General features: G+C 41.3%; 1 protein-coding gene across 3 annotated transcripts in view; it reads left to right on the top strand.

The window, feature by feature from the left end:
- The first annotated feature begins 487 nt into the window (after positions 1 to 487).
- Positions 488 to 21,666, top strand: part of VGLL4 (vestigial like family member 4) — a 159,591-nt gene continuing 138,412 nt past the window's right edge. Inside the window, exons 1-2 of one of the 3 annotated variants that reach the window (XM_039482101.1) lie at positions 488 to 502; positions 13,540 to 13,616. In XM_039482101.1, the coding sequence (XP_039338035.1) occupies positions 13,553 to 13,616 (64 nt within the window). In that variant the 5' untranslated portion in view covers positions 488 to 502; positions 13,540 to 13,552. Of the gene's footprint in view, positions 503 to 2,535; positions 2,811 to 2,896; positions 2,953 to 13,539; positions 13,617 to 21,666 lie in introns of those variants that run through there. The other 2 variants (XM_039482099.1, XM_039482100.1) reach the window with 2 other exon arrangements.

The following is a 21,666-nucleotide window of genomic DNA, read 5'->3' as shown; positions in this document are numbered from 1 at the left end:
AGGTTGCATGTGGGACTCACTAAATCCTGAAGGTTAAAATCCAACCTCCTGAGCGATGTAGTTATGCCAACCTAACCCCTGTGTAGACAGCGCTATGTCAACAGGAGAGCTTATCCCGTTGTCATAGCTACTGTCTCTCGCTGAAGTGGATTAACTACACCAATGGGAGAAGCTCTCCCAGTGCATAGTAGTGCCACAATGCCGCAGCGTGTACGTGTTGATAAGCCCTGGATGAATCATGTTTCGATACCTGTGAGTTCACCCTTCCATTAACCTAATCTAAGGATTAATCACAACAACCCAACCTAAGACAAAAGGAGTTTGAACTGAGTGGCTGGAGATGGCTACAATTTGTGAGTAATTGTTAGCCATTTTAGTTTGGGGAATGTAATGAAAGTGGGAGGGAAAAAAATTAGACATGTAAATGCTTCCTGGAAGGGATAGGTTATTAGGGGGTGGAGGAGTGGGGGGATGGTAGAAGGATTTGGGGCTGCAGCAAAGGGTAGGAAGTTATAGGAAGGTGGATAAATGGAATGGGCGGTAGGGAAGGGGAGGGACCCTGGGGGTTCAGGTGAGGGATGCCTGGTATCTTTAGCTATGCCTGTGCACCCCATCTCTTGCATGCCAGCCACTCTGCACTCCACAGGTCTGTCAGTGCACCCTGAACTCCTGCACCTCAAGTCTCTGCCAATGCACCCCACAGCTCTGCCACTGCAAGCCAACCCAGACCTCCCCCCCCCCACTCCTAAAATCTTTGGGCATGGGATTATTTAGACATGTCAATGCTTCCTGGGAGAGGAGGGGTGGGTTTATAGAGGGAGAGGGGTTTAGAGCTGCAGTGAGGGGAGGGGGATACTTGGGGATGGGTGGTGGTGGGGGGGGAAGGCTGGGGGCTAAGGAAAGGGAGGCTTTGGGGCAAGGAGGAGTGGGACAGAGGTAAGTGTAATTTGGGGGTGAATAGAAGGGAGACTGGAGAACAGGGGCAGTGGCAGTGGCACCTATCAATGCCACATTCATATTTTCTTTCTCCTTTTTGCCCTTTAATAGTGTTAGATGGAATCCTATGGCTGAGAGTGAATGGGTTGTAAAAGGTGAAGAGCTTGTACATGTTAGCAAGTGTGGAGTAGGCAGCATAAATGTGTGTGTGTGTTAATGGAGAGTATTAGGGCATTGCTGAAAGAGGGCAGAGTTAAGGTTGCATAGCAACCTTAACTCTGCATCTCCTGGTTTCCAAAAGTGAGTTTTGCTCAATTCAACATTCCGCAAGGGATGGCATACTACCAAGCAACCTTAACTTTACAATAATGTAAGTTTTTGTTTGTTTGTTTGTTTTTGTTTTTTGCCAGTGATGAATATAGTTGTTACTTTGTGTATTTTTTGCTTTTCTGTCTGCTTGGATAATGAATAGGCCAGTTTGACTTTCAGCCCTTTTAAGGCTGCAACAATTGTGTTTAAAACACTACAACCTGTTTCTATTATGTCTTTTTATGTATATAAATTCTACTGGCCTTCATTTTTACAGAAGCTTGGTTTTACTACGTTTAAATTAGGGTCTTAATTTTCTTCTTTTAGAAAACTTCCTGTTTGTTATTTTAGTGTGCACATACAGTTGAGGCTATCCACAGTAGTTGGAATGAAGGTATGTTGCTTTTAATCAATAGGGAATCTCTGCTCTGTTTTTTCTCTGGTTGGTCATTTGCTATAAGTGAAAAATATTTTTCTAATGTTTGTCATACAGTACAAGACAATGAAATCTCAGCTTTCTTTCCTAGTGCATAGGATCTGTTGCCTTACAAAAGGGCACATGAAAATACATTCTCTGAGCATAAGCTTTCGTGGGTAAAAACCCACTTCTTCAGATGCATGGAGTGAAAATTACAGAATGTATTTATTTATTATGTACAAATTACAGGCTCTATAATTTTCACTCCATGTATCTGAAGAAGTGGGGTTTTTAACCAAGAAAGCTTATGCTCAAATAAATCTGTTAGCCTTTAAGGTGCCACCGGACTCCTCCTTGTGTTTGTGGATATAGACTAACAGGGCTACCCCTCTGATACTTAATACAGTCTTTAACATCCTTTGTAAAATCCCTCCTTCCCTCTGCCTGTGAAACACCCGAGTACCAGCTTCATTTAAAGAGCAGAGATTCCCCCCCCCAGGAATCCTAGACTTCAGCAGTTGCACCACTCAAAGCCTGCTACAACCCCTCCCACAACAGCACGTTGCATTAAAAACAGTACTGTGAACTGTTGGAGCTCGCCAAACATAGCAAGGCTGCTTTTGTGTGTAAAGCAGCAGCCCAGGGCTCCTCCTACTTTCAGCCCTGCTTGGATTTCCCAGCCTGTCTCCTCCCTGGAGGATGGGGGGGATTTCCCTTTCCTTCCCTCTCTGTGTGTATGTGTGTGTGTTTTCCCTACCTGCCGAGGATGTGATGTCAGGGTCTCATTATCCTAATCTATGCTGATCTCATGGGCTGGCCCAGCCAATGGGGCTGCCTGGCTCTCCCCACCTGCTAGGAAGAGAATTCCGCCGTGCCTAGGATTCTTCCTTTGGCTCTCAGCGCAGCTAGTGGCTTTGGGGGAGGCCGGGCCGGGCCGGGGTTCTTGCAGCGCCTGCTCCCTTCCCGGACTCGCCGTGTTTGGGTCTCGGCGCTGGAGTAAACACCCCCCGCCCTTTGCTCCTCCTGCAGCCGGAGCCCTGCTGCGCGCGGAGCCTGGCACTTGTTGGAGCCCCGGCCACGCTGCGTGTCCCGCCGCGGCGCTGTGGGTGGGAGCAGCCGCCCGCCCAGCCGCGCGGGGTGCGCACTGGTGAGTGAGCCGCTTGGCCTGGCGGGGAGAGGGAGGCTGCAGCGGCGGCGGGCGGTGCGCCCGGGAGCGGGTTGGCCAGGGCCCGTGGCCCCCGGTCCGTCGCCGCAGGGTCAGAGCCCGGCTGGGTCCCGGGGCGAGTGGGGTAAGTGCAGAGGGTGCAGGTGCTCGAGGAGGCCGGTTCGGCTGGTGCCCTGGTTCCTCCCTGGCTGCACTAGAGCAGCTCTGGGCCCTCGGACCTGGAGCGGCGGTGCTCGGGGCTTGGGCTGTGTCCCCGGTTGTCCTTCCTGCCGTCCTTTGCTTCCGGCCCCCCAACTCCTGACTTCTGCCCTGAGACCCCCATGGCTCCCCGCACCCCGGGCTACACCTGCCCCGCGTCCCTGGCTCCCCACGCCACACTCTGCCACGTGCCCCCTTTTGTCCTGGGCCCTTAGTTGCCTTTTGTGACCCCTTCCCTGGCCCACGCCCCAGGAGCCCTCAGCTACTCCAGCGATGAGTGCAATACAAATGGTTGGGTAGTGCCCATGTCTTTGCCTTGCCATGGGGGCCAAGGGAGCATCTCCGAGTTTGGCTGTATTACGGCGGGCACTGACTGCAGCCACCTCTCTCCTGCATCCCACAGACTCCTCCTCCGTATAGTCCTGAGGAAATGTGAGCTGGGGAAGCTTTCAGCTTCCTGCATGTGCTGTGGTGTGGGGGATTTCCTAGCACAGAATATCTCCTGGGCTCCCTGGCAGTCATGCAACATGCAGAGAAGCTTGGCCACATCCCTCCCTTGGTACCAAGGTCCTCACTTGAGGATTGTAGCATGGCAAGCTCCATGTAGCGTGTGTGGAAGGGAATGCTCCTCCTTTCTCTGTTCTTGTGTTGGCGTTCTTGTGCTACTGTGTAATGCTTGTGGTGTAATGGGAAGAGAATGCATTGATTCCATCTGGCATTGAAAACCTAAGTTTAGTTTCTCACACAAAGTGATTTCAGATGATTCCATCATCAAGGAAATTGGCAGCATGGTGGAATGCTGGATTCTAAGGGAGGAATGCCAAGAAAACCTGCCTTGCTTCTAAACAGATCATTTTGCAGAATTTATTAGGACCAGTCATGCTATTAGTAATCCTAGTTACTAAATCCTAGTGAGGATGGGAAGGAAAACTCCCCACCCTGTTTCAGAAGGTGGGTTTCCTGTGATTCCCTCAGCTTTCCTCTGATGTCCCTTATCCTCTCAGGGCTCGTCTACACTGGCACTTTACAGTGCTGCAACTTTTTCACTCAGGGATGTGAAAACACACACACACACCCCGAGTGCAGCAAATTTCAGTGCCGGGAGCCGGGCCCCTCGTGGAAGTGGCTGTGACTACACAAGAACATTGCCTGTGTAGACTAGTCCTCAGTTCCACATAGGACTGACACCTCCTTACAGAAGAGGGAATGGATGGAACTTCCTCCACAGGACATGAGTGCCACTCCTGAGTCAGGCAGGAGTGTTTCTCAAGGGATGCAAAGTGATTTTTTTTCATATCCCTTCCAACGTCCATCTCTTGGAATGATTGTACTATTTCTACAATGCACTCATACTCTGCCAGTATATGTAGAGGTGGTTGGAGATCCAAATTCGGACTTGCCAAACTGTTGGGCCTCATCATTTTAAATTAATATTTGAGTTGACACAGGCTGAAGGTTTATATACATGCAAAAGTTTCACTAGTTATACTGATATAATTATACCAATATACCTGTACCTGTCTAACTATCATTTTCAATGCTTTTATTCTGGAATAAGAGTGTTCACGTGGGAGTTGCATTGATATAGCTATATTTGGCCAGCTTAATTCACACCTTGACTTAAACTTTGCTATGAAACTTAGCGGTATAACTTTCTCTTGCAGACAAGTCTTGAAATTTTTTCAGCAAAATGTGGTTCTATATTGAAAAGTAAGTCTGTAAGTAAGTCTGCTTTTTGGATTCATTGTTTAAATCTAAGTGACTCCATATAAAATATATTCTAATAATAGAGATTTTTCTCTATCTCCCAGTTGTGTGAACTCAGCCTGCGATTGGTGTCATACTGAGTTTATTCTCCTCAAGCATAATTGGAAGTAATAAGGTTCTGCTGGCCAGACTATGATTTCAGTGATACCTGGGCGAACCCTGTTGCCTTAAGTGAGCTTTCACATGTATAACTGATTGGAATTTAGTAACTTTTTTCTATTGATAGAGAATCCAGCTTACTTTAGCTGTGTTGGCTTTGGAAGGTGGACAGGAGTAAGAAGCAGTGAAAAAGTGATTTTTTTTTTAAATCCCACTAAAGTAAACAGGTATCACTGAGTAAGAAGGAGCTTGTTTTGTTTGGTTTTATCAAGTAACTTTTCTGAGTACACCCACACTTTAACTGTCTGCGTCATCTTTAAAGTGAGAGACACTGTGAGTTTAAAGAGTCACACTCACAGTAGAGCAGTGTTTCTCTAACTTTTTGTATTGGTGACCCCTTTTAAACACAAAGCCTCTGAGTGCGACCCTCCTCCCCCTTAGAAATTAAAAACACATTTTTGATATTTAACACTGTTAAATACTAAATTTAAATGCTGTTGCTTAAAATGAATTTACCTTTTCTCACTGCTTTTAAATTAAGACTAAAACACATTTTTAGCAAATTAAATATAAGTGGAAAAGTTATTTTTAAGTAGAATTTTATTTTAATACTTGACAGCAATTAATGACCTGAAGCAAGTAGTGACCTGAAGCAAGTAGTAACCCTCCGCATGGCTGGGCTCCGCCTGACAACCCCAGTACAGAGGTCGGGGCTCACAGCATCCTGGATGTCCCAGCTCAGGGCTCTCAGCCCCTCTCCTGGTTGGGGCGGTCGGACTCGGGGATCGCAGCCTCACTCCTGGCCAGGGTTGGGGTCTGGGCTCGCAGCCCCATGGGGGGTCGGACTCAGGGATCGCAGTCGTGCGCCTGCCCGGAGCTCACAGCCCTGCTCCTGGCCAGGGTTGGGGTTGGAGTCAGGGCTCCCTGCCCCGTGCCTGCCCGGAGCTCACGGCCCTGCTCCTGGCCACGCACCGGGTCGAGGTTCACAGCCTGGCGCAGAGGTCGGGGTTTGCAGCTCAGGGTCAGGGCTCGCAGCCATGCGTCCCTGTTGGGGTCGGGTCTTGCAGCCGCGCGCTGGGGTCGGGGCTCGCAGCCATGTGTTGCGGTTGGGGCTCACAACCTGGTGCAGGAGTCGGGGCTCGCAGCTTGCGGCTGCACGCTGAGGTCAGGGCTCACGACCCCCTGCATAACCGGGTCACGACCCCCAGTTTGAGAACCAGTGCTGTAGAGCAAACTGTAGACCTAGGAAACTCTTGTTGAAATTCTATGGCCTGCCTTTGTTATGCAGGAGGTTAGATTAATGGCCTCTTTGGCACTAGAATCTATCAAATCTGGCCATAATGGTCCTTCTAGTCTTAATCTGGCCTATATTTTCCTTTTTGCCTGCTATTGAGGAAATTTGTTGTTAATAAGTTTTTTATCCTAGCTTCTCTTTTTGATCAATCCATTAATGAAATCCCAAACATGCATTTGGGATCAGTCTGTTGGCATGGAAAATGTTGGAGGTCATAAATGCAGCATTCTGGATCTGATTCTATTAGGCACTCAGTAGACTATACATCCATCTACCTAAGGAAATTGACCAGATAATGTCAGTGGTTCTCAGCACTGAGCCCTGAGCTACACTTAAAATGTAGATCAGTCTAGCTACATCAATCAGAGGGTGTGAATTCACACCCTGAGGGCATGGATTAAGCCAACCTAACCCCCAGTGTAGATATGGCTAGGTCAGTGCTTGGAGCAGTGGATTACTTACATCAGTGGAAAAATCCCTTCAGTCAATGGCGGAAGAATCTGCACTATGGCACTGAACTAAAACAAGTCTGCTGTTACAGGGCATGCCTTCACTATGGCATTGAGTCCCCCTGAAGTGGACCTGAAAGCAGTTTAAGTGGTAGTGTAGATGAGTCCAAATAGTTTCAAGCATGGCTAATAGAGAGCTGATAGAGTTTAGTGAATTTCTTAGTGTAATCAGACCTTTCAGACTGTGTTGTAGGATCAAATAAGAAAAGCAGGGCCCTGAGGTGGGAGGACGTTCTTCTTTAAACATGCATAACATGATAAATAGCAAATAAAATACGTTTGGAAAAAATGGGAAGGCTAAGTAGATTGCTTTCTGATAAAGTTGAAAGTTCCCTACTAAGAAAGGGTTTTTAAATTCACCTTATTGTGACTATGTATTGCAGAGGTCAGATCAGTGCATTATGTTACAGAAAGTGAGCTGCAATATCTTGCAAAAATAGGACACTATAAGAATGGAATTTCAGCTTTACTTTGAATTACATTGTTTTTGTTGGCTTATACTTCAAACATAGTTCTTAATAGTTTCCTTTTAAAAAAGTTACCTTATTAAAGGGGGAATGTGCACATCAAAAGAAGAATATGATGCAAGACAAATTGAGAAGCTTAAAGACAAGGGATTGTGTAACTGATAAATTGCACCATTAGGGCATTTCTGGTCTAGCACAAGAATTACAAATGTTAGTTATTAAAATGTACATGTCTCATCTTCTAATTTTATATTAACTTGCAAAGAACCAAGAGGGTCTTAGGTATCTATCCAGTGACCACATGAATACCAGGTTCGAAGGTCTAGTCTATAATCTGGAACACGCATTGTCAAAATGTTATCTGTATATTTATTTTGTTCAAACACCAGAAATGGTAATGTACATTGTAAAAAAACAAACAAACAAAAAAAAACCATACTTGATCCTAATATTTTACATGATATTTACCCACCAAGGTGACTTACAAGGAGCCATTGCTTACTCCCAGAAATTGATCTGTCTGATGGATTCATTAGATTGATCAAATTATCAACAATTCTGTCTTGTTTAACTTTCTTTTAATTGTTTATGTGCTGTAGTAATAGTTTAATCTATCATGGCATTGATTAGTGTTGGAAGAGGGGAAGAGATGATAAATGTTGTAGTGGGGAAAAAACAATGCAAGGAAAATGGGAAATTATTGGCCTAAAATCAGCCATCAGTTATTACTCATTCAGTTTTATTAAATATTTAAATTGAGAGTGATTTGCTACGGAATCTGAATCATTCATGTATGATTCACGAGGATGCCTCGTTTATTGCTGAGCATTTCTAAAACCAAATTTACTGCCTTTATGAAAAAAATCGTAGGAAAAGCATACTTAGTTGTATCTTCCACTTCCAGAAAAGTGTGATTGAATGCTGAAAATGTATTGATCCAGCTGACATTGAGAGAAAACAACAATTAAAAAAATGTTTCCCACTGAATGTAGGAATGTGCCAACGTGTCTCAACCTTGACTTGGGGGGACCATCTCTGGGAGGAAAGAGAGTAGTATTCACATTTCCATGCCCATTTGCTCTTTGATTTCTCAGAACAAACTCTCAGTAAAAGTGACATCTCATTGTCATCCACCACGTTAGGCTCTGGAGAGATCACCAGCTCATTTCACATAGGCCACTAAAATTCTTTTAAGCATGCATTCAGCCAAAAAGATGGTAGTAATTCAGGTTACATTGAGAACTGAATGAGAACCAGGCCCTAACTGATGATATGTAGCCTTGAAAAAGTCTCAGAATCTGTCTACTGAATTCCACAGCTCCTTCATTATGAAGAATTTGGAATCCCGTGACACCTCAGACACTTTATCTTTTACATTTAACAGCCATGGTAGTTTAGTCATCAGATTATTTACCAGTGAGTGCCATATGGATGAGTACAAATTATAAATCTGAGGAATGTGAAGTTTAAACTGCGATGTTTGAATGTGATGTGTCTGTGGGTCATTGTCATGAAGTCTAGCTGATTTATATAAAAAATTGAAAGTAGCTTTACATATGGTCCTGAGTCACCTTGCTAATTTTTATAGTTTTACAATCACACTTTTTTTTATCTATCAGAGTGTTTTTTCCCTTTTGTTGTGTGATTGGGGGACACAGACTGACAGAGCAGAAAGAGAGAAATTGACTATATACAAAGTACTGCCAAAGTGTGATGAGTAAACTAGTGAGGGGAGGGGCGGTAAAATATCTATTATGTTCTAATCTATTTGTTACAATAATCTTAGGTGTTACTTAGAACAGTAGTAGACACAAAGGCTAAAATTCAGACAGAAATGTTATCAAGGTGATTGTGTCCCTTTTAAATCTTACTGAGTTTTGGATCTTTCACCAGAACAGCAAAAATAGTAAGAACATTTTAGCTATAAATTTCATAATAAGGCAGTGGTGCTGGAACAGTTTTTATAGTGGGGGTGCTGAGAGCCATAGAACCAAACATATATGAAGGAAACCACTTCAAGCCAGGGGGTACTACTGCACCCTGAGCTTTCAAACTTCTAATTTTTGACTACATGTGGAATGAAAGGTACTAGTTGGAAGGATTCCTTTCAATACCTTTCTTGTTCTTATCGGTAATCTCTACTGTTTTCCTTCCCTGAACAATTAGACCATGTCTTCTTGTCTTGTCTATCTTTAGACTGTGAGCTGTTTGGGACAAGAAGCATGGCTTGCTCTTTTTGTAAAATAGTCTGTAAATGTATGGCTTTATATAGGTAATTTTCAAGTAAGTTTCTAAAATTTATGTGGACAATACAGACACCTTTAACCGCTATAATGTTGAAAGTCTGCAGATCTCAATACTAACAGTATCCCATTAAAGAAGTTCTCCTTTTCTAGTGGACATAACATTCTGCATAGTATAATATTAACTTTTGCAAAACGCATCTCTGAGTTTATTTATTTTTATTGCTTCTGTAGGTCTCAGATATGAAATAAACTTTGAGAGATATGCAAGATCGTAACGGACTAAACAGTGTAGCTAGCCCAGTTTTGCTGATAGCTGTATGTTTTTAAAATATCTAATATTCTGAACAATATCAATACCAGGTTCCTGTTACCTTCCCTCTATTTGGACTTGTGTCCCCAGTTAATAACCGTACTAAAAGTGTGTTCCAGAAAGGGAATGAGCATCTGCAACGCCAATGTCTTGAAAGTTACTGAAAAATTAAAAGCAAACTGTACTTTCAGTATCAAATTCATAACATCCCCTGCACTATCAAAACAAGAGAGAGAAAAATGAACACTTGTTTTTGCTAAAGGCTTAATAGGGGATTCAGGTTTTTTTCCTTCAAATTTAGCACAAAGGTTTGTATTTAGAGGCTTTTAACCATCACTTTTATACATCCACATAGTATATTCATTGGCAATTATAATTCTATAATTTTGTCAATATGACTTTTGACTGTGTTTTGGGGTGTGAGGGGGGTATTGGGTGCTCAGGCTCATAAACAACATGCCAGGAGGCAGATGAAGTGGCATTTTTAGTAATCTAATGAGAATAAAGAGGTAAGAAAAAGATGGGCCCCATGGATCATAGGGATAGAGAGGAGAGCTGAAAGCTGTGACACTAGAGAGGTGTGGTGGAGGTGGGAAGGTCTGTGCTGTGATACAGGGAAAGTTCTACTGAAGATAAATTTTCCAGAACTAAAAATTGATAAGTAATTGTTCCCTGCTAGGTTTTCTTATTCAGATTTCACAAGTCAGCTGTTTTTTTATGGACTCAGGCAAAATTTTATTCTTTTCATGTTTTGTTTGCACATGATTCTAGAGCAGTGGTTCTCAAACTTGTTTTTCGTGGACCACTTGAAAATTGCTGAGGGTCTTGGCAGACCACTTAATGATCTTTCCAAATGTTGTTTGTACCATTAGCTAACTATTGTAATGCGCTTTGGATAAAAATGCTATATAAAAAAACCTTAATTATAATTAATGTTCTTTTGTTCTGCAAATAAAAGCACACAACTCATATTTTAATACCAGTAGTCTTACCTTTCTAATGCAATGGATTTGCCCTCTCTCCCCTGCTGCAGCAGCCCCTGAGCTGGGGCTGGGAAGGAGGGCAATCTCTCCCTGGCAGCCACAGCTCTGGAGCTGGGGAAAGTTACCTGTTTCTCTGGCTGCTGCAGTCCTGCACATCCAAAATTCCCCCCTCCCACCTATTTCCCCCAAGGCCACCACCTCACCTTATATGTGTGTCTTCTCTGGGATCCAGGCACCTAATTAGTGGAGCCATGCCTGCGTGACTCCCCTCATTAGGTGGGTGGCTATTCATTCTCTTGTGTGTAGCCATCCAGATGCGCACCTTAGAGGGAACTATCTGTGGACCACCTGAATGGAGCTCATGGACCACAGATCACAGTTTGAGAACCTTTATTCTATTTTTTTTAAATGCAATATCCTATCTCCTAGAACTGGAAGGGACCTTGAAAGGTCATCGAGTCCAGCCCTCTGCCTTCACTAGCAGGACCAAGTACTGATTTTGCCCCACATCCCTAAGTGGCCCCCTCAAGAATTGAACTCACAACCCTGGATTTAGCAGGCCAATGCTCAAACCACTGAGCTATTCCTTTCTCCCCCCCCGGATGAGAATCCATTTCTTCATTTTAAACCAGTGTACTTAGTTGTTTTCAGATATTTTCCTCTTTCCTGTGAAATCAATGGGGGCAGGACTGGACTCTGACTAGAGGCTTTAAAAAGTAAATATTTATAACTGAAAGCGTTTTCCTTCCTACGCCTTCCCTTAATACTTTAAAAACTTTAGGCTGGTTTTTATAGTTTTTGACATTATTTAGGCAGGGAGTGGGAGAGCAGAGAGATTTATCAGTAAAGTCAGGGAAAACTACTCCCCAAACATATGTTTGTGGTTAAGCCTGTATACATGTGTCTGAGATTTTGCTTGCTGCCACCACCCTGCTTTGATCAGGATTGGAAATGATATTTTAAAATAAAAGGATTCTTGTAATGGGATTACACTCTGCTGTCTGAAAAATCAATAGGAATTGTTAACAGCTTGGACTTTTTACTCTCCTTTTGTTTACTTAGTACTGCTACCTGCCCTCTTATTAAAAACGGAGCTGTTTTCTACAGCTGGCTTGTGAATGAACTCTTTTAATTGATAACTGTCGTAATCACATGTTAGTCTTCTCTTTCATACCTCTGTGTTTTATTTATATTGAAACTTTCTTTTTCAGTTTTGAAGACGCTCCTAATATTGAGTTATTTAAAAGTGAAACATTAACAGTTTTTTTCATAATATTTCTGTTGGATGGACTGTATTAATTTGTGTGTATCTAGAAATACTATTTTACAGTGCTCACAGTCGTGCTAGGCAGGTACATCACAGTACCTATAAAGTACACAGGTCCCTTCCACAAGGAATTTGCAGATTAAATTTGGGAATTTTCAATCTTACCTTTTAAAGGAATATAAGAATTGCCATACCAGGTCAGACCAGGGGGCCATCTATTCAGGTGCAAGAAACTCTGCAGAAGGCAGTTAAGGAAAGTTTCTTTCCTAATCCCCATACACTAAATGTTGGCTTGTGTGCTGAAGACTTATATCAGTGTATATTTATGAAAGTAACAGCCAAAGAGGGAAATACAAAAATTCAGATCTGATTATACAACTGTGCATATTCTCAATATTAATTGGTAGATGACATTTTTTTTAAAATATATCTTTGATAGAATAAAAATGTCTTGGTGGCTTCCCATCTTTGGATGTGTTCCTCTATCACTTGGACAAGTGTGAATTAGGGTCTAATTCTGTTGATGTCAGTGGAGCCACACTGATGTAAAACTTCTGTAAATGACTGGATCTATTAACTTTTTTTCCCCTCTTCAAACAAATTGCATCTCATAATGTTTTATGTTGCGGTTGACTGGGATGGGAGGAAGGCAGCGGGAGGAAGAAAAGTCACAAGGGCCACAAAAAGCAATCCGGTGTGAACTTAATGTTGAAGTGTTCAGAGGGCAGCAAACATCTGACTTCCTTGGTTCTTTTCTCCAGTTCCTTTTTTATTTTTATTTTTATTTTTTTCAGTCATAAAGTATTTCGCTCTTCTGCAGAACCTGACACTTGCATAAATGCCCAACTGGCAGGATGACGGACTGGTTAGATAGATACTAGGTTGCTTGTTTGGTTGTATGACTTTTAAAAGATCACAGCTGAAAGGATAAAAGAAGAGAGGGTTTGGGAAAGAGTGGGGAGAGAAATGGGGGGAGAGAGACGGACAGGATCACTGTCAAGTTTCACCCAAAGCATAGATGTGCGTATCACTTCCCCTAGTACTGAAATGCAGTCACATCTGGACTTGATGTGTGGAAGGATGATCTTGTGGGTAAAGCACAGGAATGGGATTCAGGAGACCTTGGGTCTATTTCAGTTCTGCCACAGACTTGGTTTGATATTGGGCAAGTAAGTCACTTAACTTTTCTGTACCTCAACTTTTCCATCTGTAAAATGAAGATAATTATAGTTGCCTACCTCACAGGGATGGAACTCAGATTCCCTGAGCCAGAGGCACCTTGAAGTAAAAAGCATGTGTCCTTACGATTGTGCTCATCTTAATAAAATGGTGTCTGTTCCCTGGTATTAATATATAATTGAAGCCAGCTTTATTTATTCTATATGTGATGGTATAATGTTTCTGAAAGCAATGTTTCCTTTTCCCTGTCTTACAGTAGTTTATATGGTGGTGTTTGTTGTTTATATGATAGGGAGTTACAGATTTGTTATCTAATGACAAAGCAACTTCTCACCTCTTATAAACATAATTTTATGGAAACTCTTAGAAAAACTGGCTCTTTTATATTACAGGATCCTGCCAGGAATGGAGACTCCATTGGATGTTTTGTCAAGAGCAGCATCTCTAGTACATGCTGATGATGAGAAACGTAAGTCTAAAATTTAATTCTGTGCTTCATCTCTGCCATTATTTTGGTGCAGCCAATTTACTTTTGCATACTGGATCTCAGTTTAGGTGTTGGATTAATTAGTCTTTCTCAGTTTGCTGTATCTAAGGTTTATAGAGGGAAAATTTCAAAAGTGCCACTGGAATTTAAGTGTACAAATGGGACTTGTGCTCTGAAATCCCTTAGGCACTCTTTATGAGCGACTTCATAGTCTCCCAAAAGGAAAAACTGAACAATGCATTTTTAACATCTGGTGTCCAAGAAACCAAACATTCCTGATTTTTGGTATGTGCTCAAGGATGCAGAGGAGCATGTACTTCTTTCTGCTCTTTGGTAGGAAATTGACATGGAGTCCTTGACAAACTAAGGACTCTTTCATCTCTGATGTATATTAGGTCCATCCCCTAAGAAGCTCATAGGTACTCAGCCAATGAAGATGGGCCACAAAACTTCCTTTTCAGTGTTTAAAAACCACTTATCACTATTATACTTGGTATCTGCCAATATTCACTGCTTACTGCTTTAAGATAAAAGTCAAAAGATTTTTTTTGTAATGGAGAGTGGATAAAACATGTTATTTCACTACAACTTACCTTTTATATCAAATTGACTCTTCTTAAAAGCACTTCAGAATTCAAGCAAAAGATACTGGTTGACAAAAAACAGAGAGATTATCTCTGTTAAGCTTGGGAGAGCTGTAAAAAGTGTACAGTGGCCTATTCCACAATGCATTGATTTGACTGCAGGTTTAAATGCATTTAATTTGGAATTTTGTATTGTAGGTTAAGTATAAATAAGTGGTTTCTTCTCTGAAGAGCATGCTACCTGAAGTAGGGACCCATTTATCAATTGGATGCTTGACATAGGGGTCATTTGAGATTCTGCTAGGTACATATGGGGGTTTTGTAAAACTTGTTTGTTAGAAAAGATTACGGCACAACTGACATTGTTTAGTGTGATTGATCATTTGTCAAGGTCAGTGCTTTGCATCTTTTCCATACCAACGTTCTGTGTTACAACAGGGGGAAAAATAAAATTCAAGACACCCTACCATAAAAAGGGGTGGTGTACGTGACCCTCAGGTTAAGAACTCATGGTCTAGAAAACTTCATACTTACTGTTTGTAAAATAAATAAATAAATGTAAAAAAAATCTTTTGCCTAGCAATGAAAACAGAAAAGTAGACAAAGAACACAAAGGAGGTGCAGTATGTGTATTTAGACTTAGGTAACCATTAAATGATGATCTTTGTGGGTTTTTTTTTTTTTAAATCTGCTTCCAGAAAATATTCCACTGTCAAGCAAAGTGAGCTTGATATAACTATTAAAAAAGTATGTGTTAATATGCGTTAGGATGCAAGTAAACAAAAGCAAAATAATTAACAGTCTAAAGCAATTTTTCATATATATGTGAAGAACACAAAACTGAGAGACACTGGCAACTTGCATCAAAAATGATTTGGCTCCCAAATGAGGGGATGGGAGGAAGATGGAAATACATGAAAGAAAAAATAGCACATAAATGTCTTCCCTAACTTTCTAATTTGTTTTCATAGAATATAACATGTTTTAAAATATACACATGTAAATTGTACCTCATTAATATTTTGTAGCCTTCACCTTGTCCCTTGACAGTCATATTTTGACATTCCATAAATTCAGCCGTATCTCTGCAGAAATGGAATTCAGTGTTCTATAGAGGCATATTTAACCCTGTTAACACACTGGGCAATACCTTCAGATGTCTTAAATTAGCAGTGTAACTCCCTTGAAGATAAGGATCTGGTCCAGAAACTTAGTTTGGTTTTATGAAACCTCTTCTTAGTAGTATAGGTGTTTTTATAATCCTGACCTCGTCCTCATTTAATTAATTATATTATTTATGAAATAAACAATGGAACACATGTACAGAAATAGATAATTCAAAGACTCTCCAATTTGAAATATGTATTTTTACTATAAAAGCTACGTCGTTACCGAAGCAATGTACTTTTTGTGGTTGTTGATGATAAATTCTGATCACGGCTCCTGAAACTCTGCAATCCTTCAAAGCTAGTTCTTCACAAAGGGTAAAATAATTTTCAGTGAACTCTGCTTTGCTGATAACATGTTAACTTTCATAATTCTGTGTCTTCAAAATGTGAAGTCAGTTGTGGAATTCCAAGAGAACCTAATTTTGACCTTTGTGCCTGTGTATCTAATGTCGAAGAATCATACTGTGACCCATTAGAATGTTTCCAGAAATGAAGAATCCACACACATGAACTTCTGTAGTTGACGACTTGGGTTTGTTTTGTGATGTGGATTCACTAAAGGGGTTGTCATAAAGTATATTGACATCACACGCACAAATGTAGTCTGCATTATTTAGCTATAAGCCCTTGATTTTCTTTTGACTACTTCTTTAACATGGGTACCTGATGTTACACCATAAAGGATGTCAGTTGCTAATCGTTGGTGGCTGTGTTGCCATTCATACAGGGAAGATTAAAAATAGAATCATAGAGTAGCATGACTGGATTTAGAAGGGCATTTTGAATATGCCAAGTAGTAGCCGCACTGGCAGATTGTGGTCCCCACTGGTTTAGTAACTTTGTTTTTAGTAGAGCATGTGGTGGTATTACAGTAGAACCTCAGCGTTACAAACACTAAGGGAATGGAGGTTGTTCGTAATTCTGAAATGTTCTGAGTCTGAACAAATCATTATGGTGGTTCTTTCAAAAGTTTGCAACTGAACATTGACTTAATACAGCTTTGAAACTTTACTAGGCAGAAGAAAAATGCTGCTTTCCTTTTTTAAGTAGTTTAACAGTACTGTACTGAATTTGCTTTTGAATTTTTTTTCGTCCGTCTCTGCTGCTGCCTGATTGCATACTTCCAGTTTAAAATGAGATGTGTGGTTGACTGGTCAGTTTGTAACTCCGGTGTTCATAACTCTGAGGTTTTACTGTACAATGTGAGACTGGTCAGCATCTGACCATTGCTCCTAATGCTGAGCACAGACACCAGCCTAAGCAGATGCTGACAAGAGAATCTGGTGTTCTAGATTTTAAATTGCTTTTGTGTGTAGCTGGCGGTCTCTAACAAGTCCTGCTGCCAAATCACAGAATACTCAGACCCCTCATTATGACATCACCTTGTGAGATGAATAAAACTTTTCTTTTTCTGTCTTTTAATTGTATTTTTATTGCATTAATCCGCATATTTTTCTTTTGAAAAGTGAAGGCTGGTTCTCTCTGTTAACTGAAACAAAGCTTTACCGATTCTAATCAGGTCATTAAAATAATTACAATTGAAAATAAAATCACTGCCAATATGCAGCTCAGAAGGCTTGGGGACTTGGGGTGTTCACAAACGGTCAAGATCATGCAAACTCAGTATCACAGAAGTTTGGTCTAATGTCTTTGTCTTGGGTCTTAGTATATAATATTAATTTATCTTGATTCTTCATCTCCTTACATTACAAAGATAACACTTTTTTTAATCCACCCATCATATTGGGATGCCTTCTTGGGCCAATACCATTTGTCCTTGCCAAAAAATATTTGAACAGTGTAACTTTCAAAAACATCAGGTACATCAAAGAAATTAGGCAGTAGTTCTTGCCTACTTGTGGTGAATTAAACAGGAGCAAGAGTCTTGAGAAAATTATCTTAACAATGTTTTTGAGTTAGTTGGTTGATCTTCTGAAGTAACTTGCACACTTCTAGAAAGTGCAGAAGCTTTAACGCAGTTTTCATTGGATGCTTTTGTATGAACTTCTTAAATAATGTGAATTCCTTGAAGTTTTAGTTATATATATGTTGGTTCAACACCTACTTAAGCAGATGCTGTGGTTTGGATTTTAAATTCTGTGGGGCCAGAATCTTGGGCTGGATTTAGGTAAGAAGTCTAAAGTGATGTTACTTACACTTTGGCTTCTTCAGTGTTCAGTGTTCCTTCCACTCTTGGTACCCTAAGAGAACGTAATCAGATGTATTGAGTTTTATACCCGTTTTACAACATATCACTTGCATCACCTCTGAATTTGACCCACTGAGTGAAAGGAAGTCTTAGTGGGTGAAACTTGCATGTCAAGGGACCAAAGGAGGAGAGTGTACCAAGAAAAAACTTCTAGTAGGATGGCGTAAATAGCTATAACGAGCCACTTTAACTTACATGTTCACCTCATTTTTCTGTCCGTAATTTACTCAGACTTCCTTAAATATTGCTAAAAGGGTGTTGTTAGGTCTAAGTTAGTCTGAATGTGAGGAATTACACAACTGAACATACTCTGAATTTGTCCCCTTATCTTCATGCTTGTCAGTAAAGTGCCTAACTTATTCCTGGTGCTCCACAAAAACTAAACAATATTGCGGTTGGTTAACACATCTACACTGCACCAGTGCTCTGTACTGAATATTTATACGTAATGGAAAATCTGTAGTATGTTTGTTACAGTGAAGATTGGCTCTGAATGGAATCTTTTTTTATTTTGTCCTAAATCAAGTTTTCTAGTTATTCATAGGGCTGACTAAATCACTGCATTTTTATTTGTTAAAATTATTTTTATGTATCTACTAACTCACGGCTTCTTTACTGATGGTTCATTGGTGTAGAGTCTAATACAGGGGTAGGCAACCTATGGCACGGGTGCCGAAGGCGGCACACAAGCTGATTTTCAGTGGCACTCACACTGCCCGGGTCCTGGCCACCGGTCTGGGGGGCTCTGCATTTTAATTTAATTTTAAATGAAGCTTCTTAAACATTTTGAACCTTATTTACTTTACATACAACAATAGTTTAATTATATATTATAGACTTACAGAAATAGGCCTTCTAAAAAGGTTAAAATGTATTACTGGCACGCGAAACCTTAAATTAGAGTGAATAAATGAAGACTTGGCACACCACTTCTGAAAGGTTGCCGACCCCTGGTCTAATAGGTTCCTTTTTTCATTTTTGTTTTGTGTCGTTGACAAATGAACTACATCACATTTAGTTTCCCATTTCCCAATTTTTGAACAGGGATTCCGAATGTGTTATCTTTCCTGAAACATGTTCTTGCCAGAAATTGATTCTTCAGTTTTGCTTTAGTGCTGGAATATAATTGTGTATAACTGACAAATACTGGCTTTTATGCTGAAGATTTAATTTTGCTTACAAAGGGAGAACAAATGAAATATTGCCACTTCTATATAGTATTATAGGGCTATAACAATTATCAAATAGCTGTTCATTACATCCCAGTGAAGAAATAAACCTGTTCATAAAAGTAATTTCACTGCACATCAATCAGGTACTCTTATCTAATCAGTTTGTTATATAATCCTGGAAAACAGCTGACTGACCACACACCTGGTATGCCAAATGGGGCAAATAAAATTGTCTGAGGAATTAAAGACACTATTCATCTTAGCTAGACTCATGCAAAATTGCTTGCCTTCAGGGCAGTTTTCCACTGTAGGCAATTAAAATTCCTCTGATCTTTTTCCCACTTTCTCCTCTAACTATTTGATTTTGCAGAGAGAAATACATACATGCATGTGTGTAATGCATAGTAATTTTTTTTAAAAGCAAAAATAGCTTTGACTTCTTATGCCTCTACTTCAAGCATAATCAAGGTCAAATTATTGGAGCTTTCCCATCCCATCTATACCTGTCTATCATCATTTTTATTTCGTTTTTACCGTATTTTCCGGCGTATAAGGCGACGGGGCGTATAAGACGACCCCCTAATTTTACAGTTAAAATATAGGTTTTGGCCTATATTCGCCCTATAAGACGACCCCCCCCTTCCGAGGGGGGGAGACCAGAGCCTTTTAAATCCCAGCCGCGGCCGGGAATCAGAGGGCTCTGGGCTGCCCGCTGCGGCGGGGAGCCCAGAGCCTTTTAAATCCCAGCCGCGGCGGGGAGTCAGAGGGCTCTGGGCTGCCCGCTGCGGCGGGGAGCCCAGAGCCTTTTAAATCCCGCGCGGCGAGAGTCAGAGCTCTGGGCTGCCCGCTGCGGCGGGGAGCCCAGAGCCTTTCAAATCCCAGCCGCGGCGGGGAGTCAGAGGGCTCTGGGCTGCCCGCTGCGGCGGGGAGCACAGAGCCTTTTAAATCCCAGCCGCCCGCCGTTTATACCCGGCGTATAAGATGACCCCCGATTTTTGGGGGTTGTTTTTTAATATAGAAAGTCGTCTTATACGCCGGAATATACGGTACTTAAGAACCATATACAGGTTCTGAGGCCCCTGGCACATTTAAAATTACAAATCAACATTTCAACTAGCTTGATGTTTTTATCAAGCAGAAACAGATCTTCATACAGCTTCCCACAGCTCTCCTTAATGGCCAGATGAAACAAATATTAAAATACTGGTTTTCCAGATGTATGCAACTCACTTTACTTGTTTGCTCTAGTGGAAAAATAATTTACAAGAAATCATTTGGGGGGAAATGAGTTTTGTGAGGATACTGATCTTCATATCTGCAAGGGAAAGCAATTGCTACAGCTGTTCAATTCTTTCTGGGGACCTGGTGTGATAGAGAGAGTCAGTACTGGTGTCAGTAAAAAATGAGCTCTGTTTGGCTCTGACTGCTGTGTAATAACCATTCTGCACGAAAGTTCACCCATTTAAGTTTTTTCTTTGTTTTTCTCCCCCCGGGAAAAGATTTTATTTAATGACATTTTGGGTGATTTACAATAAGCCAAGAACATGTTTTTGCTTAGTACGGAAATTCAGCTTTATGGGAAGTTTAACCATGTTAAAAATGTTTATTTCCTAGCCTTTCGTTAGCATTTGGTCCATCAGTTACAATCTAAGATGCAACACAAGGAAGGATGAGCAGGAAAGTTGTCAGGGCACTATAGGCCTGATTCTTTAATACCACTGTACACCCACTTTAAAATCTCTTTAGACCGCTAGAGCAGTGTTTCCCAAACTTGGGGCACTGCTTGTGTAGGGAAAGCCCCTGGCGGGCTGAGCCGGTTTGTTTACCTGCCCCATCCGCAGGTCCGGCTGATTGCGGCTCCCACTGGCTGCGGTTTGCTGCTCCAGGCCAATGGGAGCTGCTGGAAGCAGCGCGGGCCAAGGGACTTACTGGCCGCCACTTCCTGCAGCTCCCATTGGCCTGGAGCAGCGAACTGTGGCCAGTAGGAGCCGCGATCGGCCCAACCTGTGGACGCGGCAGGTAAACAAACCAGCTCAGCCCGCCAGGGGCTTTCCCTACACAAGCAGCATCCCAAGTCTGGGAAACACTGTGCTAGAGTGATGTAAAGGGGATTTAGTGTAATGAGAATTGAGGCCTATATTGAACTAGTAAAATAGTTTAAAGAACTATTGCATGTAGCTGTTTAGATTTCCCAGGATTGTTGTTAGTGTCCTTAAACAAATCTGACTGACTCTTTTGCAGTTGCACCTATGTCAATAAAGTTGAACTTTATAGTAATGTGTTTGCACTTTACTTTGTTTGCAGTACTTTTAAAAGTGTCAGCCCTTTTTGGTTAGATCATATATGCTGGCAGTTATTTTAACAGCTACTAGTTTAAATCATTCTGACATGCAAAACACTTCTTTCTATCAAAGCATATTTATTAAACAAATATACCTGAGTCATGAAAATGATGAATTGTGGAGGGATAAATGACCAAGGTAATTGTATTTGCAAATATTCCCACTGTGACGTAAGCACAGTGGTATATAGACCTCTTTTACAGTGGATTGGGACTTTTAAAAAAAAAAAAAGCAAGGGGAGGGGATGACATTAGCTAAATAAAATAGGCGTTTATACTATAAACAGAAATTCTCTTCTAGAAGCCATAATAATTAAGGCAGAGGGCACAGAGATGCATCTCCTACTGAATTCATTGTTGGCTTATCTGTACTCCAAGTCCTTTATTCCACTTGAAAGAAAACAATAAGATGATGTCATTACCAACCAATCACCTTGCAGTCTTGTCGCTAATCACTGTGGTTGCCAAAGGCAAGGGAAAAAGGACGCTGAAAGTCGGTGTAGCTTTTGAGCAGCTGTTCAGTGCTGGAAGTAGGCTGTGTAAGAATTTCAACAATA

Source organism: Mauremys reevesii, linkage group 7 (assembly GCF_016161935.1).
Source record: "Mauremys reevesii isolate NIE-2019 linkage group 7, ASM1616193v1, whole genome shotgun sequence".
NCBI lineage: Eukaryota > Metazoa > Chordata > Testudines > Geoemydidae > Mauremys > Mauremys reevesii.
Note: the sequence above shows the minus strand (reverse complement) of the source record. Positions and strands in the feature narration are given on the sequence as shown.